This window comes from Pleurodeles waltl, chromosome 6, assembly GCF_031143425.1.
Source record: "Pleurodeles waltl isolate 20211129_DDA chromosome 6, aPleWal1.hap1.20221129, whole genome shotgun sequence".
NCBI classification, from domain to species: Eukaryota; Metazoa; Chordata; class Amphibia; order Caudata; family Salamandridae; genus Pleurodeles; species Pleurodeles waltl.
The window spans coordinates 1,524,033,410-1,524,057,441 of record NC_090445.1 but is presented as its reverse complement, the minus strand read 5'-3'; the positions used below and the strand labels follow the sequence as shown (position 1 = coordinate 1,524,057,441).

At 42.1% G+C, this 24,032-nt stretch overlaps 1 protein-coding gene across 6 annotated transcripts in view; it reads right to left on the bottom strand.

The window, feature by feature from the left end:
* Nucleotides 1-24,032, bottom strand: part of DVL1 (dishevelled segment polarity protein 1) — a 523,691-nt gene that overhangs the window by 106,008 nt on the left and 393,651 nt on the right. Inside the window, exons 1-2 of one of the 6 annotated variants that reach the window (XM_069241070.1) lie at nt 13,088-13,189; nt 6,934-7,619 (exon numbers count right to left, since the gene is read on the bottom strand). The exons of the other annotated variants lie outside the window; for them this stretch is intronic. Coding sequence (XP_069097171.1) covers nt 6,934-7,132 — 199 coding nt within the window. The 5' untranslated portion in view covers nt 7,133-7,619; nt 13,088-13,189. Of the gene's footprint in view, nt 1-6,933; nt 7,620-13,087; nt 13,190-24,032 lie in introns of those variants that run through there. 6 annotated transcript variants of the gene reach the window in all.

Sequence of the window (24,032 nt, the reverse complement as noted above, 5' to 3'; positions counted from 1 at the left end):
CCTCGAGCATGTAGCTTGGGCAGAAGAGAGGGCCGTCTTTGCTTTAGCATCCTTGAGAGCACCTGAAGAACACCACCACAAACATATAGTGCTGGTAGGTCCCTTCATCCACTGCCATTCAAAGAAGCATGTCCTGTAGGACTTACTGGATGCTGCACCTGGGCAGCACAGTGAGACAGTGGATAGCCTTGAGCATGTAGCTTGGGCAGAAGAGAGGGCTGTCTTTGCTTTAGCATCCTTGAGAGCACCTGAAGAACACCGCCACAAACATATAGTGCTGGTAGGTCCCTTCATCCACTGCCATTCAAAGAAGCATGTCCTGTAGGACTTACTGGATGCTGTACCTGGGCAGCACAGTGAGACAGTGGATAGCCTCAAGCATGTAGCTTGGGGAGAGGAGAGGGTCGTCTTTGCTTTAGCATCCTTGAGAGCACCGAAAGAACACCACCACAAACACATAGTGCTGGTAGGTCCCTTCATCCACTGCCATTCAAAGAAGCATGTCCTCTGGGACTTACTGGATGGTGCACCTGGGCAGCACAGTGAGACAGTGGATAGCCTCAAGCATGCAGCTTGGGCAGAAGAGAGGGCCGTCTTTGCTTTAGCATCCTTGAGAGCACCGAAAGAACACCACCACAAACACATAGTGCTGGTAGGCCCTTTCATCCACTGCCATTTAAAGGAGCATGTCCTGCACAAGCATCGTTTTGAAGAACGCTCGGAAGTAGTTTGGTGGGAGTCCTTTTTGGTAGGTTGGAGGACCAGACATACAATGGCTCTGTGTCCCTAAACACACTCGCCTATTTTACAGTTTTTGAAGCGTCTTATTTATCTAAAACTAACCTCTTTGATCCTCCTATATTTTCAGTCGTTTCGTTTTTCTTTAACTACTCTTTATTTTTTATTTTTTTTCCTATCACCTCTGGTTCTTCACTTCGTCCTCGCTCTCAGCCTTTGAATTCCATTTCTTCCAGTTTTTTATGTATGTAAATAATAAGATAAAAAAACGAACAGTTGTATATAAAGATGATTTGTGATGAAGTGCCACACTATGCCAGTTTTAATGTTTTGCATTGGGAATAAAAGTATCACAATTGTTTGAACCAAAATAAAATAATATCGCACTCTTCTTTTTGCCTTAACCCCTCTATCTTTCTTGTTTTATCTTTCACATTCATGTCCTTCTTTTCCTTCGCCATTTTCTTCCTCCTTAACATTTCAATGCCTCTTAAGGTTTCATAGGCGCTATACAGCATTAGATAAGAGGCTTGCTGTCTCCTTCGCTACATATTTTCCTATTCAAGATGTATCTGTGATCAAAGCTCCGTAATCTGAACACCGACAACCAACCACAGACCCCCCTGAAATGATCCGCTTCTTGCAAACACCAGGCTCGTGAACAATGCACAAGAACAACTGTGCGATGAACAGACAAGTCATCCTCTGGGAGTTTTGAGAAAAACAGGTATGCTAAAGACCTTCTCTCAACAGCCGTGGAGTTAATCCCGAGCTGTGATTTTTACAGCATTCCAGCAGAGATTTCAACATTTCATATACTTGTCGTCATTTTCATGCCCCCACCAGCCTCGGTGTTCTGCCTCTGTGTTTCCTGCTCTTTTATTTCGTCCTCTGGCATCCTAACGATTTAAAGATTGTACAAGAGAGAAGTGGCCATAAAATCCACTATATTTTATCATCGTAGTAATGAGAAGGGCAAGTAACTCTCTTCATATAAACAAGGTGTGCTAGTGTCCACAGTTCAGAATTCACAATAATTATTTTGGAACAAGAGTCTGCATAATATATGTAATAACCGAGATCAAAATTAAGGCATTTCGCGCCACTTTTTTTTCTGTGGAATGTTGTGTGTAAATCCCAACCTGAAGGACAGATGTGCAGGACTGCATAGATTGATAATAAAACAAGATGCAACTACACTCTTACAAATCGGCCCCTTGAAAACTATTCAGCACTGCACCACCAGTGTGGCTGAATTTGTCTTGTGACCCAGCGCATTACAGCACCTGTATTTCCTATGTATTTTCGCTTAAATTAAGTTATTTTCATTTTAATACTAATACATCAGTGTTAATGTTTTTATAAACATCAGTTTAAATGTTTTCAATTTTGTGGAGCTTCTGTTGTATGTCCTACTCAAAACTATATTGTTTAGTTCAGGGGATGTTCGCAAGTGATCAAAGCAGGTCCAACAGGGCCGGCCCCATGCCAAATTTTCACTACAATCGCTGACTATATGAATAACTTCTACTTAGATTTACTGCATCTTAAAAATTGTAAGAAGCTGTTGTGAAATGGAATGTGTCGGACTCTCACTGCCCTACATGAGTTTCCTGAATTAGTAGGTTTGTGAAAGTGAGTGTACACTCAATGGCACAGGGCTAATTCCAAGATGGCTGTAAATCGGTCCATTCCAGTCCCATAGTCCCCACAGTTACCAGTACCAAGCAGTGGTGCTGGAACTAGGGGTGCGGGATGCGCTGCAGCACCCGCAGAACTCTTTAAAAAAGGGCAACCAATAATAAAAGGGCCTTTAAATGTTTTGTTTTTTTTTCTGGCCGCATTTGTTGTTTTTTCAAAGAAGGGTTGTCAAATATCCCGTATGCCTCTAGAGAGGTGATGTTATTGGCCAGCATGCCCACTTGAAAAATGGTTCCAGCATCACTGATACCGGGGGCACTGATATCTCAGTGGAGGGGGGCGAGTGGGTGACCGCGGGATCAAAGGTGAATCACTGAGGGTCGCCTATGAAATGAGAAACGATTGGGGGTGCGGGGCCGACTGGAAAGATCGCAAGCAGTGTCCTGTCAATCCCTCATTTCCCTCAGACCTTCACCCAGACATATAGTTTGCACCAGTAGTGATGGCGACAGCAAAGTTTTACGGTGTGGAGCTGGATAAAGTGTCTCTTGTTACAAGAGGTAGGCTGACAAATGATTTATTTACCAGGTAATGGTGGTCGTATTCCATTGGCCGTTCAAACTCAACATTCTCAGGGGGCAAAGTGTAGCATGTTAAAGGGAATTTGGGCTGAAAATGGGGAATCCACTAAGCATTCAACCTGTTTTATCAGAAACACTCTTTCCGCACAGGGCCACTATTTGGGATAAACTGTATCAGGGATCCAGATGTAACAAACTTTGGCAAAGCCAATGTTTCTGGTGTTGGCTTTTACCCTTTTGACTTTGTCAGTGCCTGTTGTCTTTTGTCAGTTTCTAAAAAACATTACAGTGGAGAAGCTGCAGGACCCTCGTCCATATAAAAAAAAATGTCTAAAAGCAATGATATATTTTTGTCTCAAAAAACATACATTGCCTTGGAGTCCCTGGCACTGAATTAACTATTTCGTGAGCGGATGTGCTCTTGTGAACGAACAGAATGTTGTTACTAAAAGTAAAGTTTGCCCAGAGCTGAAGTGGGCTGGCTCTCTGCCCCAAGCTATAAGCTGCAGCGAGCTGAAGAAAAAGAAAAATATGATATGACAAAAAACGAGTCAACCGCAGACCAATGAATGAGGAAGGTTGGCTGAAAGCCCTTGTAAGTAAATAAGTTATATATGACATAGTTGCTCACAGGCGCTTTCAGCCATTCTTCCTGATTCATCTCATCTCATTCATGGCTCTGTTTATGTGTCATTTTGTGGTTTGTGTCACGTGGCTCGTATATATATGTATTTGTATATTATATATTTTGTATGTCTTAGAGCTAGTTAAAATAGCCAAAATAGGACTTCTTCTACTTTGTACCTCAGTTAACAATAGAACAAAAGGATCTTATTGTTCTGGGTTTCTCACAAACACATGCAGGCATGCAACCTGCAGACTCATCACATAGTCCCATCTCTACGGTTTGACACAAACGCCCAGCTGCTGTAGTATGTAGGTTTCTTCGGGGACAGTCAGTCGATGTAACCTATCTGTTTGTGAAAAACACTAATCCCGCCCTCCAACCCTTACATGGGACAGAATTCCATTCAGTGCCGTTCTTCCTACCCAAGAAGGAAACCTGCACTTTCAACAGAAAGGAGAGGATGATAACAAAAACTGCCGCTCTGCAGCTATCACTAACCTGTGCTTTTCGACACATCTAGCTAATACATAAATTACATATTTAGGTAATAAAGTCCACTGCGGTATGAATGGTCCCAGGTCATCAGTAACCCACTATGGTCAAAGCAATTGATAAATTCTGCAGACACATGAACTACAGTAAAATAGACATATCAATAACGTCTGTCACGTAGTTTACCAGTACACTTTGACTATTTTGAAGTCTATGATATTCTCCAATATGGCTGTGGGAGTGGACTGAAGTTTTAGGGTTGAGTATGGAATAGAATCCTCTATTGCACTAAATTCACAGCCAGACTCTTGTGCAGATTATACAGCAGCACCAGGTACAATCCCCGATGCAGAGTGAATGATACAATCAGATCAACATTTCAGAATGCCTAGACCGCATCCCGTGCTGGATGGGAGAAAGTTACCCCTACCCGAACAACCCTAAAACAAAGTTGAACTTTTCAGTATCATATTTGCATTTTTTTATGAATAAAACACCTCGACCAACGTGGTACATAATATCATGTAGGCAGTGATTACATAGAACCGCGGGGAAAGTGACACAGAAACTATATAGTGAGAGAGTTGCAAAGTTTTTTTTCAAAACAGAGGGCAGCTTCAGTGGCTTTTTCAGGGAAGGAAAGGGCATTCACCAGCCCAGGTAATAAGTGGGGCACATAGTGAAATAGAAAACCAAAAGAACCCTGTACAAAACCATTTGGGACAGGGCAGGGCCCTGGATTCCTTTACAAACTTCACTCATCTACATGTCTTTGAAGAGCCTCAGATACACCTGGGCAGCGACAACCTGGTCCGTCCAGGGGAGGGGTTCAGCTCTGAAATACCCAAGGCATAAAACTGAGAGCACCAACCAGCTCCCTGCTCCCCACGCACATCTAAAGTCCTCCTCGTTGAAACAAGCCCTTCACATAGGGTGACCAGACGTCCCGGATTTCCCCAGACAGTCCCGGTTTTTAGAGAACTGTCCCGGTGTCCCGAAGCTTGTCTTAATTTTAAATAAATTTCCCGGTTCTTGGGACAAAGGTGAGATCTTTAAATAAATGTCCCGGTTTTTGGGACAAAGGTCAGATCACCTAGGGAAGCATAAGTTAAAAACGCCTAAAAAGTATGAAATAATTAAAGTAATCTATCTCTTACTGTCAGGCAACACAGTCCCTTTTCTGCTCCTAGTAGAGAGACGGAGTGGGGAGCAGAGAGGGGTGGGTGGGGGCGGGTTGGAGGTGCAGGGTGGGAGGTCAAGCCATAGCTAATTTGATATATGTAGTCTTTTAAATGTGTGTGTGTGTGTGTATATATATATATATATATATACACACACCTGTATAGGCACACATTCACAAAGGTAAGCAAAAAAAAACGAGACAGGCCAGATATAAAAGTGAGAGTAAAGTATTTAGTCCTTCTTTTATGTCTGACCTGTCCCGGTTTTTGCTTCTCAAGATCTGGTCACCCTACCTTGACAGCTAACGCCGGGACCACCGGCACTTCATGAGTACACATCTAGATCACACCCCTGATGTACACAGCACACTATTCTCACTGCAACTGTCCGTGTTTTATAAACCTTTTTTTATCTTGTTTTCCTTTTTTCTGTATGTTTACAATGTTATGTTAATTTTATTTATAAAGTGCAGCATACATAAATGCTTCTTAGCGCTTCAAGACACATATCTCAGGGTTTCTCTAAAATGACTGAAATGCAAATTATGCGTGTGACAAAAAGCACACAAAGGAAATTAAGGGATCAACATATTATTTACTTACCTGGACTGTGATGCCTACTTAGAAATAACTCTCCATTGGTCGATTAACCGAGTATCCAAAGCAAAACAAAAAACAGGAAAAGTCATTTGATGCACCCATCCATGGATACACACAAGATGCTGTGGAGAACTTTGTCTCTACTTCACTTTCAAAATTACTTCTAAACTACACATCCCACAAGCTATCTTCTAAAACTATACAATCAAATGGAAACAAACAGCATGTGAAACTGAATGATTGCGTTCCCAGTCCTGCATGAAAAAAAGACACAGATTGTGAAAACACTCTGGTGCCATTCTAATGCAAGTGAGCACCTGCCAATACCGTAATAAAACATAATCTAGCAGAAACTGTTGGCCTTTTAGTATCTGTATGTTCACTAATTGGAATATCCTGTTTTGCAAATTCGATTGAAAGTTACAGTCTTATCAACATCAGGTGTGCCTCCTAATCTAATATATATCAATGTCAAGTACATGAAGGACAAGAACCCTGATGAGGTCTCAGGACCGGCCTTGCCGCTAACATCATGCCTCATACAGGAAATCCTGTCTCAAGACAAATAGTGAAGTACTCCATGTTACCTTGTTTTTTAAACTATAAGTATTTCTTGCTTCACAGGAACAATTTATGTGGTACCCAAAAACTATGTTTATACAACAGAAACAAGTTTTAAATAGAGCCTTATCTGCTTGGTGTGCGTAAATTGACTGGAATAAATCCTCATGACATAGGCCCAACGCGAAAGCACTGAAATGCCATTTACTTTTGGAAGCAAAAACAGGTACTCCCTGAGGAAGCCCAGCCATGAAGTGCCATCATTTGAAGACCTCCCTTGGGTGGTGCAGGCGGATTCTGCTATTGGCCAGTGTGGGATTGTTACGTTGGTTGATGGTGTGGATAGCATTCAAATGATAACACTCTGGTTGGGAGTGTACGGATACAGTATTTTTTCAGCTTCACAAATGACAGAGCTATTTCTCCACCAAGATGAATTTTGGTTTCCTTCATTAAATAGGTCCATAACAGGTGCATGAGAATAATAATGATTGAGTTTTACGATACCTACAATGGTAAACACGAGGCTGAGCTTCTGGATAGCATCGAATGGGCTCCAGGGGTCTGAGGAGGCTGCGGCACCAACTTCGACCAGGCCGTCTTGGCTGAACGGGCCTATGGAGAAAGTGTGGAGGTTGGGGAGCTGCAGCCACCATCCGTGGCTGGGAGTGGCTCCTGCCGAAGCAATCTGAAAACATTGAGGTGACCATGGTGTTTCTCTTGGACCTCCCCTCGCAAATTGAGCGCAGTCCAAATGGGGAACCAAGATCAGTGTTGTCCAGAAAGGGAACCAAGGTGAGTGCTGTTTAGAAAGGCACCATAATGAGCACCATCCAGAAGGGGAACCAATGTAAGTCCTATCCAAAAGATCAACCTCAAATCATCAGAGGCCCACTCCTAGAAATCCAGTAACTGCTTTGCGCTCCTTATGAGAAAAATAATGAAACACACCTCCCAGAAAATGATACAAAACTATAAGCACTATAAACAGACTCTGCAATGCAACAGGTGGTTTGTGGAGGGTTATTTTTGTTATACAACAAAAAGCAGCGCTTGATAATCCAGTAGGGATTCCAATTTAGTCCACTGGTAGGGTCTTGAGGGACGAAGTCTGCTGTCTTTTCATCTGGGGCATGGGGACGAGCCCAAGGTGCTCACAGGCATCTGGTCTGCTGATTGACGCTTTCTGTGTAAGAACTGTAAAAGTACAAAATGGTTGACATTTACTAATAATTCACACACACACCTTTCATGACCTTCCCTCCACTCCAAAAGAGGCAAGGGTTTTTCCAGCCATCTGTTTCACGAAATAAAATTCCGCTCGGCCCCGCCCCCTCTCCACCCACCGCATAATGCCACCCCCGGCCCTACACCACCCCCTCCCTCTCTACGGGAGCTTCTCACTTATATTTTTCTATCACTTCTGTTCCGAAACGCATCATGGCCATTTACGTAGGGGCGAAGGGGGATTTGATACAGAATGGACAACTTATAGAACTTAAACTAGCATGCAGCTTGTTTCTAACTTCTCCTCATGTTGTCAGATAAGTTAGGCACAAGACAACTGAAATAAGCTGACCAGACTCACACCATTTGATGATAGGGGGAAGGCAGCATTAGTGGATCCCAGGAGTCCTAGTTCCACAGCCATTAATCTACCCGCTGTACAGCTGCTCCCATGAAAAATAATAATACAATCAAATGAAATTACTTCTATTCCTCTTAAAACTCTCTCTCCAGTGGTGTACAGGATATTGAAAACTCTACTGTTTAATTATGCCGGGAGTAAGTAACAAAGAAGGGACGTAAAAGACATAGTCGAAAAAAGCATGAATACTGCCAGATAAATACAGCAAGTAAAAAGGTCTCTCCAACCCCCAAAAATGTTGAAGGGATGACATAGTGGGGATAGAGAACATGTGCTGTTATTAAAAAACTGGTGCAAAGAGATTTGGGGGGAATTCAAAGATAATGGAGCAGTCTGGATTAATGTTCAAAAACACTTTTTAGATGAAATTGCCTGGAAGCACTTGATAGAACTTTGAGAACTTAACGACGAACTTACATTCCCAGCCAAAGCCTTTCTGTAGACGTGTCTCACGTTCTATCAAGAAGGGTCACTCTGTCAAGGTTACTACTAAGTAATCCTTTTGGTTTTCTGGTTCTCTCCTGTGAATTTACCTCTGAATATTGTTTTCATTTTCGTTTTTTGTGGTAAAAAGGATTCTAAATAATTGTAATTAGTTCTGTTTTCAGTTTCAGTTTACCAACTGTCAGTAATCAGTCCTAGTCTGCCCCCCCCCACACACAATGCCTCAGCCCCCCTTTTTCATAACCTGTTTAATGCTGTTTCTGCCTGGTCTTTTTCATCCTCTCTTTTTTTAAAAGATATACGTTTTTCCAGCATTAATGTGGTGTTCTGTCGTGAACATTCAAGGAGAGAGGACTGCATATTTAGGAGGGAGGTTGGCATGGCCATGAGAGACTTAAGACAGGTCCCATAAGAATGAGAGATGGATGCACGTAATTCTATGGTGATCGTGAACTGTACTAAAACAACCTCTTTCATTTCCATCCAAAACTATAGCAATAGCTGAATACACAACTAAACAATGGTGCAGGGAGTGTAAAACGGGAGCCTGTGCATATGGTGCACACTGCAAGACCATTTCAGGTCCCAAATCAAGCCTTCTTTGTGTTTTTGCATTTGTTGACGGGCACGTTTGTCTGTGATGGATCATAGAAGTAGGCCTTGACCAACAATATAACATTTCTCAAAGCAATCCTAAGGCAATGCCAGACGTATTCTGACTGAATGTTGGTCTGTAATGACCTTTAACGGGGGGCTCTTATTTTTCTATGCAGGGGACTGTGATAGGACATTATTTACTACCAAACCCCCTTAGTGGAAAGTTCTCATAAATAAGTAGGCAAAAATGTACTACAACGGCAAAAATCCGTTTGATATAATTAACAAGTAAATAGGAGGGTTGCATCGTAGGTTGATTCAGGCATGTCCCTTATGGAGCTACATCAACCAGCAAATAGCTGGTTCGAATCTCATCTACGCTTTTTGTGTTGTAGAGCTTCATATATGGAGTACCACGGAGATAGGAAATCTAAAATAAAATTAAAATATTGGATGTCTCAGTAAGGCACTTGCATCAACGAGTTTTGATCCAGCTAGAGACTGCAAATAAATAAGTAAATACATAAATAAACAAACTAACTAACTTTCAAAACTATAACCGGACGTCACCAACGTAAGAACATGCCCATTTATGTGGCCTGCCCTAACTGGTTATATAGAAGGCTGTGGATCCAGGAGGCCTGTTTTCCTATTCGCTGCGCATCCCTGGAACCGGTTGCCTCACATACCAATGTTATAAGACCTTAGAAGAGAGTATAGCGCTATACATAACCCTGCTTTTAAGCACTGCATGAAAAATAAACACTGTTTTTTACAAGCTCCGACTAAAGACCGTTTTCAACGTTGCATTTACTCGTCTCCCAACCTGCCTTTTTTCCATGCAGTTCTTCAATGCAAACTCTTTTACTCACATCTCTTTGGCTCCCAATGCTTAGTTATTCCTTGTTCAACTCATAATATAAAATACATCCTGTCCCCGGCAGGTGTTGGCTTTTAAGGCATGTTATCCTTACTCAATTTATTAGATAATTCCCCTGCCTAACATTTTCCTGGCAGAGCTCTCTGCAGCAGCCAGGAACATATTATCCCAAATGATTTCCTCTGCTTACTCTACTTAAGTAAACTATAATTTTGGCCTTTCTGACGCAAAAAAACAACTCACACATACATGGCCTCCCACGCATCTTTTTTCCATTTCTTCAAGGTGAAAATTAAAATTGGCATTTCACATTTCAGCATTTGCGTCATAAAAGTCATAAATATTATAAATGTCACCTGTTTAGTTGATTTTTCCAAGCATTCATTCATCCAGTTACAGGCATGAATGTGTTTTCAGCTAACCTCGGCCTGCTTTTATTAAATGGGAGAGACCCATGTACTCTGCGCCAGGAAGCAGGAAACCTGAGCGCTTTACAATAACCCACCCCGGGCACTCCTGGTTTTACAATAGTTAAACACTGCGTACGACTGAAATATACCATCCCCTGCTCTCCTGCAGTGATGCGAATGGTATGTTGCAATGAAGAGAGGGAGGTGTGCAGGGAGGTTAGATTTAGAGAGAACAAGGTGAGAAGAGATTGTAGAGAAAGGAGGAGAACATAGGAGACAAAGAGCATGCACAGTGCCGAGGCGAAGGATAGATGGATGAAAAAAGTACCAGATGAGAGTGTGAGGTTGATACATGGAGAGCAGAACAAAGAGGGTATTGAGATGATGGGAGAAGTGACAGAGAGGAGAGACCAATGCACAAGAGACAGCAGATGCAGTCGGACGAGAGGCCCCAGGTCAGAATTGGAGAAACAAAAAAATAAAAATACAGAGGGTCAAAAAGAGAGAGCCGAAGAAGCAGCAGGAAATGTGACAAGCAGAGAGAGTGACAATGCAGGGGACGGAGGAGAAGAGGGCTGGCGGAGCAGAATTCAAAAACAAACAGAGAGACAGATAAAGACCGAAAGAGAGGGGTCTGGAATGGGTGGGATGAACAGAGTGAACGACACGCAGCGGTAGGAGGGAGCGTTAGAAGTGAAGTGATAGGTAAGGCAATGATCTAGAAAAACAGAGAGCAAAAAAAAAGGCACAGGAGAGTCAGGTGGAAGAGAAGTACGGGGGTGAAGAGAGTGAGAGGCAGAGAGAGAGAAAAAGAAAGAAACAATATCAGAGGGAAGAGTGGCAGACATACACAAGTAGCAGGAGAGGGAGAGAGCCATGATGAAAGATGGACGAAGCGAAAGGGCAGGGGGAGAAAGGCAAACCCACAGGGAGAAATGTTTGACATGATATGGAATAGTGGGGGGAAACTGACAGGGAAGACAGTGAGAGAGCCCCGGAGAGCAACGCAGATGAGATATGAGAGACCCCCGGAAGAGAAGTACTGGAGGGGGCACAATAAAAGACGCAAAAAGAGCAAAAGATGGGGAGAGATGGATGGACAATACCGGGGGGAGAGGGGAATAAACATAAATACAGCACTAGCAGGAGGGAGGGACAGAACGGAGGCCACGAAGTAGAAAAAAAAGACAGAGAGAACACGGACAGAAGAGCGGGGGAGGGGAACAAAGAGACGCTGAGTGCAAAGAAGAAGGGGTCTGAGGGAGAGATGAAAGACAAGGAAGACTTGGCGAGATAGACGAATGCAGAGTAAATAAAAACAAAGGGAAGACAAATGCCAGAGAAGATAATTGGGGGAGACATCCAAAGAAAGCACTGTAAGCGGACTAGAATGAAAAAGGATAAACCGGAAAAGAGAGCGCTAACCTGGAGGTGCGGGAAGCATGTGCAGGAAGAGACCGAGGAGACAACAGAAGAAGGGGAAACGGGGAGAAGAAAGAGACGGACATGTAGTGTCAGAGGAAGACTAGGAAAGGTGTCACACGACAGGTACGCTGAATTAGTATAGTAGCGTTATAACAAAGAAAAGATGAAACAGAAAATAGGCGCCGGGGGTAAAGGGAAAAATTAACAGCAGGTGAGAGGCCGAAAAGTTAGTAACCCGTCACCAGGAGAAGTAGACGGGTTTCAGGTCTGGGATGGGAAACTGTAGACAGAACGCGAAGGTGTGGAAACGGCGCGTGAGAAAGGCGTGCGTGAGGAAAGGGGGAGAGTGAGCTAAGGGAGAGAGAGGGGATAAAGAAAGACCATCGGGGGGGGGGGGGGCAGCCTGAGCATCAGTGGTGCAGGAAGTACAGACTGTCCCTCCTGTCTGTAGTTTGTTTGTCCAGGCCTCATATGGGGAGGGATATGTGACCCAACAAGGGCAAGCACAGAAAAGCCGCAGTATCCCTCTCTTCACATCCAAGATGGGTTGTGAAAATACACCCTGCACAAACAGACCCACCCACCGCTGGGACGCCACCGCCCGCAGATCAGACAGGTGACGGAGACAGATCTAACTACCTACACTCTACGCCCCACAAATGAGTGGCCTTTGGCAGTGCTCCTGCTAAACATGCCACCAACAGCTCTCAAACCAGGCAGAGCCCCGGACCCTCGTAGATAGCCGAGGTGTCTGCCGCCTCCCTAAACATACCCGTCACTCCCCTTTGCCGATCCTCAAAGTAGTGAGACTGCGGACTGCTGGCCCCCCTAAACACAAATACGCTGCCCCTTATATGCTCCAAAGTAGGGCTCTTTCTTCTAAACATTACATCAACATTTCACAAATGAAGGGGAGGGGGCTTATGAAAGAGAAATCTACATTATAATCTGCTCATGCACATTAATCAATGGGGAGAGTCAGTGGAACTGATCCCATTCCACTGCGTATCTCACAAAACAGACGAGTGGTGGGGTAACGTGCTAATGAAGTGACATCTCTTCTCCAATTGCACGCTCACCACCCCGATGATCCCATACCTCCCTGAGAGGACTTCAAGGTGCTACTGAACAAGAGAGCAGAAAGTCCCAGTACTCCGGGGCTCCATGCCTTGCCCCTGTGAACACAACCCGGTCTCCCCGCCCGCGGTCCTGCTGCCTGGCTAGTTCTCCCCGGAGAGTCAGTCCGAGAGCTCATACTTACGGGTTTGTGCTCTGGGGTGGCGGATGTCACTCTGCGCTCACTGGATGAGGTCCTGTGCAGCCCGCAGAGCGCCGGGGACTGCAGCACCTGGGCGCGCGCGCCCTCCGCCTGCCTCCCCGGCCGTGCGGCATTACTCCCCGCAGCCAATGAGGAGGCGGCTCAGAGGATGCGCGCCCCCACTACACAGCAACAGCAAACACGGGGCTTGGGAGGGTGCAGGGCCCACCTTAAGTGCTTAGTGGGAGGTAGCGACAGTCACAGCCTCACGCTCACTCCGTCCACCAAACGCTGCAGGTTACAGGGAACTAGTGGAGGGAAAGCGCTTTCTGCTGGCGTCTGTTTCAGCAAACTGGTCACTCACTGTTCTGTACAGTATAACACACCCTCCAGCACCCATCGGAAGCTTTATTGCAGGGGCCACCGGGGGTGATAATCACCACCTGTCAGTCACTTCACCTGCTTCCCCTATTGTGCCTTTTTCTTCAACTCTACTAGCCATGAAGGCTCTTAGCTATTTGGAAATGTCAAGATCCGAACTTAAGCCAGACGACGCAATTGTCACAGACGTTTAACATCGTTCCATTTTTTTTTTAAGCTGAACGTTTGTGAGTGAGTGAGAACATTTACACGGCACACACTACGGAACAAACCATCTGCCACCTGGCCGCCCACCTCTTGGCTGCACAGACCAAAACAGGGCATTTTCGAGGGATTTCCCGAATTTTCGATGTTAGCTCCTTTGCGCCGATCCGCTGGTTGTAAATTCCACAGCTGTGCCACATGAAGGTAGAATAGATCGCCTAATAATTGTTTTGTTTACCTTCCATTTTATTTAACGCGCGCCACGTTTCCTGTGCAACAAGGTAAGGCCTAGGTAGATGGAAACAGTTGATCGTTTAAGTGAGGAAAGTAAAACGATTATCCATGAGCGCTTCTGGAAGCAGACACAGTTTGAACGTAATGCTAGCAATTACTAGCATCCAGTGCAGTGATGTTCTTGCCATGAGCCATGGTCCGACCATGTTGCTGTGTTCTGCTCGATCTGGAGTTTCTGGATGAGCTGTTGAGCGAGCAGCACTTACAATAAATTTGGATAATCAAATCTGGAGTTCACCAGTGGGGCACTCACAAGGTGATGTGGCGAACAGTAGGTTTCGACAACAACAGATGAAAAGAAGATGGGTTTGATACGTGCTTTGGTCTGAGGGTGCCACTTCAGAACTGGGTCGAAAAATATGTCTAGGCTGAGTATCAGGTTGTGGACCAGGGTATCTGAATTGCAGAAGGTCATCAAGGTGAAGTCTTAAGGGTGTCTCTGTTTGTCCCTAACAGCAGCTGGTCAGTTTTGCTGTGGTTCTATTAAATGCAGTCTCTTTTTCCATGTTCTAACATATTGGAGTGATTGACCAAGGCCCATGATTGATTTGCATTGCTCGATAAACAAACTTATAGTTGTATGTTGTTGGCATTAGAATGAAATTGCACCTGAAGTTTGAGGACAGGCAAGGAAAGTGGCTGAAGATAAATGTTAAAAAGAAGTGGTGGCAGTGGTGACCCTCATCAGTTACCCAAGCATAAAGGGAGTGACACAGACTTTTAGGAACAACATTTTACACACTTGGTTACCTACTTCAGGAAGTCCAGAAACTAAAAAGGTTTGACCCTGACACGGTGCCCATTTTAACATGACAAAGAAACCCACCATGTTTAATGCATTGACACATCGAGCAGACATAGTTGGTCATGGCTTCAAGTCAGCTGCCTCCAAAGCATTTCCCTAAACCGTAATGAGGGCAATTTCACTTCCAAATTGATGTCTAACACGTGATTCTTAGGTATTGAAGAGATGATATTGGTCCTCCTGGAAAATAAGTTGGTAGACCACTACTTTTTCGATGAGTTTAGCAAGAAGTGGGAGTTTGGCAAAGGGGTGGTAATTCCAAGGGTTCTGTGGATCAGTGGAGGGCTTTTTTGATAGCTGAAAAATGATTGCATAACCCGGGGTTGAAGGGAAAATATATTGATGATTCTGACGATTAGTGCTGTGAGAAGACAAAAGGTTCGGAATGGAGTTTGAAGGAGACATTTCTTAGCCCCCCATAATTAAAAGATGATGCAAGTTACTTTGAAATTACGTTTTTTCAGATTTCTATTATTTCTGCAATTATCATTGATTCCTAAAACACAGCTAACAAAGATTTGAAAATATGAAGTGACTGCTAAAATAATTTCTAAAAGAAGCCTGTCACATGGCACAACAGTACACACTGTACAACGCCATTCTTACAACAGGGCCAAAACTCTTTCTTTGTGACTTTATTGAATGGGCACATATTTTCAGCAATATTTCGAATAATTAAAAAACCCACCAGAATGAATATTTACTGTGCTGAGCAATTACATTCTAGGTTTGCGTGGTATATTTGATGAATTCTTCAATAATCTAAAGAGGGCCTTCTCAGTGCCACATATGGTGGTGAAATAGCTTTGCTGGCCCCGTGTGTGCACTGCTTTCAGCTTGATTTTCGTAGGCAGTGTATTTAATCCCAAAATAGCCATATCAGCTAAAAACAAAAGTCCCAGCTGGCTATTCATAGTGTGCTTAATACTAACCTCATTGTGTAGCCTGAACCCTTAAACAGCTTCCATAATATCTGATACATGTGACTTTTCCGAAACAATAACACACTTTCTTCTGATTCACACGTTAACTCAAACTCCAATAGGATTTCACTAGCGTTTGGTGCTTACAGAAGGCTGTCAGTTCTAGTACATAGTCAGTTAAAAATCAATCATGGGACCCTTCTATCCAACCACAGAAGGCCTTCTCAAAGGAACACGTTCCTGGAAACTGGGAGAATTCTGGAGACCTGCTCGCCTAGGTATGTGCCCACTTCTTTGGTTTGCATGAAGGTGCTCTGGGGTCCAAGTTCAAGTGGGCAGTTCTTTCATAGTGGATGAACCAGAACCCAAAATTATTTAAATAACAAAGAACTGACTTTAAAATCTGTTAGTGATAGTAAAATGGATGGGGATGTAGCCAAATTATATAACGAAGAGGACGTCCCACGTGCCATGGCCCTGGAAATGTGTCATGGCCATAAGTAAGTGGCAACTTTTTGGGTTCATGCACTTGTGGAGTTGGTGGTATTAGGGGGAGGAGGGAAAGGTATGAGAGTCACTCTAAATCAAATCAGTAATACATGGTGAGGGAAAACTAACACAGCGAGAGGAACGCCTAACTAAACACTCATGTGGGAGGTGGTAGTGGCACGAAAGCACTTAATAGGCTAAGGATAGCCTATTAATCCTGTTCTTTTGTTTTTTTTCCAAGAGTCTCCATTCTTAATATCTGGTGGAGAGAGTAAGAGGAGTGAACCTTTGAAGAGAGGCCGAAGATGAGAGAAGGAAGACAAGCTGGGAAAGCCTTCATAGGAAACATTTTGAGAGTGACCTTATTAACCTGGTGTCAACTACAATAAAAAAAAAAAACCTTAAAACTATACCTGTGATCTCTTGGTATATTCTATTTACAACAAACATTTACTATTGTTTTTTCACCTTTAGGACTGTAGTAACCACAGGAGTGTAGTTTTTAAATATCAATGGGCTTACTAATTGTATGAGGGTGTCTGTAGTACACTGTCCCTCCATAGACCACTTCTTACTTTTCCCTGAATTCCTGTCATTTTGCAGCAGATATTCTCACTTTTCCTAACATACCTAGGTCCCTCCCACCTTTTAAACTAGTGAGTAAACTAACATGTGTGGAGGTTGCCCTAAGGAAAAGATGGGAGAGGTGGCGGTATAGACCCCACCGCAGGTTCTTAACCGGCTTTTGTAGCAAGTAATGTTACTGTAGTGCTACTTTACATCTACAAAATACAGTTTGTGAAGAAGGCCCATAGTCTTCTAGATTTAGTGCTTTAGCCTTGCGCCAAGCCCAAAGAATCGCATAGATAATTGCAGTTTTCTGGTGACACTACAGTCAAATTGTCCTTGCTCCACACTTTACTACAATGATATCCCTTTCAGCTGATCCACTGATGTGGAAGAAAAATGTGACCCTCCTTTCCTTATGGTGCTCTTTTTTATCCTTGCACAATCTCCAGCCTCTATTCTTCTTTCTTACCCACCTCTTCTGGCATTCTCTACACTTGTCGTCTCCATTTGAGGGCTTTCCTGTTGTCCATAAACAAACCTTAATTAGTCGATTATGACCATGTGCAACTGATATTTAATATTTAATTGACTCTTTCAATTAGCCCATTACTTTCCTGTTGAAACAGAGATATGATGATGTGCTTTATCTGGACAGATTTTGACGGTAGCTAGCCAATTCATCAGGATATGTCTCTCATCATAATATATCCTGCATAAAAATCCAAAGTGCTCTTCATGGAAATATAGATCACAAATCATACACCAGGCCACTTTGACACATAATTTATCATTACTATGGCATACTTTGGGATATACCCCCCAACTTCAAAGGGACAGGAAATGTCCACAGCCACTTTACTTCATGGTACCAACGGCACCTCTACAAAGTTTACAGGCGATAGTGAGATTATCTGAATTAATAGGCACTCGTCACACACTTTTACATACACTTCTATTGATTTATTAACTCTGGATCACTAACACTTCTCTCAAACCCTGTACTAACACAAGAACATCTTCAGGGAACACTAACAATCCAATCTTCTAATCATTCCCTCCTTATATGTTAACTGGTCTGGCAACTGTTTCACTTCCATTTCTAAATTCTATATAATCAGCCACCTTCTTGTGACATACCCTTTCATATGTCTTATGACCTCATCATTCTCAATGCTCTTCTTCCACTCCTCTTCCTGCCACACACCATAAAGCATGATCTATACTTGATTATCCATGCCTACAATCTCTTCATCCCTACTTATTTCCCTATATAACCCTTTACATTCCACAGGTTGCCCGGATAACAAATCTATTGTAAAATGTTTTGAATCAAGATATTCGAACAGGCATTGGAACTTTTGCAAACAGTATTGCTATTGGGCAATTTGCAGCATGGCTCTCCCTCCTCTACAAGTACTAAAGAAATCTTCAAGAGGTTTATGGTCTGAGTATCAAGTGCATGTTGCCCACCAATCAAATGTGATCAGGATGCAAATCCTACTATTGCTTTACTACTACTACTCCTTCTTTGTGACAACAAAGCTTGAATGCTATGGTTGCTCGCATCAGTAGTTCTGATGTTTGTACCTTCAGCGATGAAAGTTTTAATGGTTTGCCTTAAAGATGTCGATTTTGATTTGCTAAAGTGTCTCTTTACACTGTACATGCATTTTTCATTAATAGTTTACTCTGTGGGGCTGTCATATATGGAAGATAGGGAACAAACTTTGCACAGTATTCTTTTAATCTTAAGAATTACCTAAATTGGTCCTTATCTCCTGAAGAGGGAACTTTTGAAATTGCTTGAAGTAGTTCTAACTTGGGATGCAATTTCCCTCTTGGACACATGGTGAGCAGAATAGCATTTTATTTATTTTAAGGTTAATCCACTGTTTCTACCATGGTGGCAGACCTACAAACTCAGGAAAATGCCTATTTTGTTACATTTGAAACACATTTGTGAACATGCTAAACACTGTTTCGGTTACCAACATGCACTCTGCTAACACATACAAAATGTATTAAATTATCAGAAGCTTTTGCTCATTTCAGCCCTAGGTTCTCCTTAAGAATATGTTTTTTGACAGATTTGTAGGACTTATGTGTGCTAGCAGCAGGTGCTTGGTGCAATGGTTTAGTCTCTTTGTTGGCACACAACTCATTCAGGGCAGATATCTCTTCCATGGAGTGTTCAATGCAGTTTTCAAATCATAATTTTCTATTCATAAAGATCTTTGTTCGATTTTTTGTGCTCTTTGTTCTTTTTATTAGTTGATACCTTTTCGCTTTGTACATCTTTTAAATCTTGATTGTCTCAAGCAGCAGCAAGTGTTCCTACAGCTGTTAAGAAATCACATTCCTCTTATGATTGAATAATTCATTTAGATTTATCTTGGTGGCAGCATATCTATCAATGGTTTCTACAATCTCACATTCTTCCCTGTGCAGATTCTGACTTCTCCTCTTGACAAGTGTTTTCAAAATAGTTTTGCCTTTTGGTTCCAGATTTTGCATCAATAACGCCTTCTTCTTTTTTAGAGTCCATCAACAGCCTCTAAGTAAGCTTCAGAAGCCTCTTTCCACTGCTACCAATTACGTGGAGGTGTGTCTCGAGAAGCCAAAAAAGGTGCTGGAGCTGTTACACCATCCATTTTTCTGTAAATAAAATCTAATGTTTACATTGACTATGATGGTGGGGTATGTACATAACTGTGAAATGGCCTTCATGTGCAATAAGCAAGGATGCTGTTGGTACCGGCCCTTATAGGACATGACTGATATGAGTTTTATCATTCAGAAGATTGTGCATTGTGAACTTTCCCCACTCCATGAGTTCTGTTCACAACACACAGGGCCTCATTGAAGACCGCCAAACTCGCGGTGGTGGTCAGACTGCCGCACTCCTGGCAGTCTGACCGTCTGATTTAAAACCCTGGCGGTTGGGCCGTTAGGGGACCACTGCCACCGCCGTGATCGTGAATCCCGACGGGCTGGCGGCAGTCGGAGTCGTGGTCAGCCACGACAGTGGCCATGGCAGCACTGCCATGCTGATCAAGAGTCTACTTTCTGCCAGCCTTTCTATGGTGGTTTAACTGCCACTGAAAGGCCGGTAGAAAGCCAGTGCTGGGGACCCCTCTTCCAGCACCATTGCTGGCTATTGCAGACAGTGCGCATTCCGAGGGTGATGTTTTGCGACGAAGGGAGACGAAGCCAATGCCGTGACACTGTTTCCATCGGGCTGACCGGCAGAAACGTCGTACTATGATGTTTCCGCAGGTCAGCCCAGTGGAAACATCGTAATAGAACTGGGGGTGAGGCTGCCGGTATGACGGCAGCCCACCCCCGCGAGTTTGGCAGTCCATCGATCGGACCACCAAAATCATAAAGAGGCCCATAGTCTCCTAGTTTTCTTTCCAAGCTGACATGGTCACTGACTCCTGCTTTGGGACAACTCATCACTGCGTCTTGTCCTGCAAATATTGGTGTACTACCAGCCTGGTTACGTGGACCATTTCGGATAGAATGACTCTAGAAGAGGCTGAATCAGCATGACCTCTGCTCATTTGCTTGACTTCTTCCTATCACTATAGGCCTATGGCTCTGCCCAAGATGAAACGTGGTCAAACCGGCGAATAGGTGGCTACGCTTACCAGCAAGCAGTCGGTACAGCCAGGAATGGAACATTGAAGTTTTGCTTTCTGATATGCTTGTCACTGAAAAGAATCTTGTCGTGGCAGCAGTCCATATACCAGCAGTTTGAGCCATAAGGGTAGTTCTGCCAGTGTTGCTGGACTTGTCACCAATGCAGAGAAGAATGAGAAGTGCACCGCTTCTCAAGAACGGGGATTTTATTTTAGTACTTCACGTCCAGCACCACTGGCTCAGCGTGACCAGAACAACTGTCAACTCTAGAATGTGACTTAAGAGGTCTCCATTATTTCCAAAACACCTATGTGAATTTCTGGGACCCATGATGATGGTATTTCTGGGCTAGGGGTGAAAATATGAACATTATTCCAAACAACTTTTAATTAGACCTTGGGCCTTATTCACAATCTACATTTTGTAGCGTGCTCAATATTATTATAGTAGTACTACATATTTACTACAAAATTCAGTTCACAAACCTATGAGATAAATGTCCACCCCCACCTATGCTAGCTTTTCTCGGTGGATATCTAGTAAATGTGGGAGAGACAGGGTGATTGGCTGGGAAAAGGCACACACTACTAAATTGGAGGGGATTAGGGCGAAGTAAGGAGGGGTTTATGGAGGATTACGGAGGAGATTAGGCAGGGACATGCTTTTACCTAAACAAGTGTAAGATCAGCCCTATTCACAAACTGCATACCTTAGCCACAAAAGATGCAAAACAGTAGTACAATACTCTACCTAAGTGCTGGAGTAAGTACAGCACCACACTCGGCAAACCACTAATACATCAACACACTTCAACAGAAAATAACAGAGGTGGTAGTGACTTAAAATAAAACAGTTCAATTAAATTAAATTAAATAATATAAAATGTTTACATATATAAATACATTTAATTGAATGTTAACAATTTATCAAAAAATATTTATTTTATTGTTACTTATTTTAGTAACATTTTTAAATGTAAAAATGAATGTAACAATAAAAAATATACTTGAATTACTTTTAATTAATTCTATACATCATTTTTATCACATTGTAATACATATTACAAGATATATGATTTTTACTTTAGGTGGGAATTTTTTACATTTAAACTTCAGAGCAATAATTTGAATGAAATTTGATATATTAAGAATAATTATAATTTAAAGTAAAATTAAGTTAATAAGCAGTTATTAGTGCTGTAGCACTTTTTGCTTTGCTCAACATTTAAAATAAATATATACAATTAATTTTCATTTAAGGTTAGCATAAAAAATCTTTGTACTCATGATTTCAAGTTTAATGAACTTTTTTTTCTCCTATATTTTACCATATGGAGATGTTCGCCGTTGGGTGCCCTTCCACAAATAATGAACGTAGTGACTATCACTGCCAGCTTAGTGAAATTCTACCAGACCAGGATGGAGGGCTATTCACATACTGCACTGTGTAATACTACAAACATTCTATAAAATGGTATTCACAAACCTATGTGCAGAGTTTATGCCTCCGTCTCTCCTATCTTTTCTAGTGCTTGAGATGTCCATCGTGAGTGCAAAGTCTCTGCACATTACAGCGTACATTGTAGTAGTGAATGTGGGAAAGACAGGGGTGAGTAGCAGGAAAATGTGGCATGCTTATAACCAGATGTGAGGGGTTAGGAAAAGATTAAGGAGGGCATTAGGAAGGGTCAGAGAAGAGTGTAGGGAGGGGCATGTAAACAACCACAAAAGAGTAAGCCCATTGCTATTTACAAACTGAAATTCTAAAGTTACTAAAGCCAAAAGAGAACCCAAAACAGTAGTACTTACCCCAGCTCAGAGCTGAAGTAAGTCCAGCACCACACATGGCCAACCACTGGCACTGCAATATTCTCCCATAGATAATAATGAATGTGGGGACTTAAAAGAAAAGCCTCTATTTAGTAATATTAAATTAAACTGAATTATCTAAAATAGTTAAAAATATAAACAGATGTGATTTAACTTTAAGAGAAATATAAAACACATACTTATTATTATATTTTAGAAAAATGTTAGATTACATTTTAATAAAAATATAATTACATTACTTTTATCACATTCAATACATCCCTTTTAACAATTATTAATGCAAAATAAAAAATATTTTTTTACACTAGCTGGGAATTTATTTCTCAATTTAAATTCCATCAAAATGGTTTTAATTTGATTTAATATATTCAGGATACTCATATTTTCAATCAAAAGTAAGTTGTGAAAAGCTAGTAGAAGTATGTTTATTTACAATATTATTCTAAACTAATTGTATATATTTATGTTAAATGTATAACAAAATAAAAAAGGAAAATGCCAGAGTAATAAACAATTAAATGAAATATTTAATTAGTTTAAGACTAATAAATTACAATTATTTTGGTTGAGTTTAAATTAAAAAGATTATTCCCACCTAAGTTAAAAAATATTTGTATTCTGCATCAGTAATTATTAAAAGTGATGTGTAGACTTAATTAAAAGTAGATCATTTATATTATAATCAAAACTATTGTTGCATTGATTTTTACATTAAAAAGTTCAATCACATTTAGTATAAATATGTGCTTTCTTGTATTTGTGATCACTAAATTATAATTATTTATATTTTTAAATTATTTAATTTAACATTATTTTCTATGGGATTGACATTTAAGTGCCTGTCTCCATTATTTTCTACAGTTGGGTGTTGCAGTACCAGTAGTTGACCATGTATGGTGCTGGACTTGCTATTGTTTTATTCAGGGTGACTTACCCAGGTAAGTTTGGCCAAACCCCCTTTTTCAGCGGGTGGAGATATGTTAATCTACAATTTTAGTAACTTTACTCAAGTATAAGAATACCTTGTACAAGTAATTTACTTTTGCCCCATTTATATTTAAATTTATGAAGCTGTGAAAATTATCGTCTGCAGAAGCGAGGCTCCCTTCTCACTGCAGGTTCAGTTTGCATGATCCCATCAAACCTTGCATATCTGCAGCGTATCTGCACATCTTGAGAGGTGAGTGGAAGGTGCTGAACCACCCACACTCACCCGTACAGCTCCACCAAGAGAGGACATAGTGTCAGATTGCAAACGAGGCATCTTCTCTCACAGTTGCTTTCACACCTCCTGGTGCCTTTAATTATTAACTCCGCTTGGTTTCCCGCCCACCAGGACTTACAGCTAATATCCGTGGGAGGTGTAAAAGTCTGGCAAATTAAGAGTTAGCCCACGCAGCATGCAAATGAGCACAGAGCTCTCTGCGATAAAAGTTTAACTTACAAAGAGAGTCTAGTGTGGGACATGACTAGGTGCAGATAATTATCTCTGCTATGTCAATAATCTTCAACAAGTATATTATTCGAGCGACAGCTTTCCTATATAAGGTTTTTGTATGTATGTTTAACCTGAGGGATATTAATGGTTTTTGCTTTCATTGGGACAGCCCCACTGCATGAGGTATCTCACTAATATCCACAATGCAGGAGGAAAACTCTCCGGTGTAGGTGTTTTGTAGTATCCCCAAACCTTCTCCCCACCCACTCTACTGTCTCTGCGATAACTGAGCCCTCAGATGAATAGTTTTGCTGTTGGTCTTTAACATTTGCGTGTCCTAATGGACAGCTTTGCTGCCCAAGGATCAGGAGAG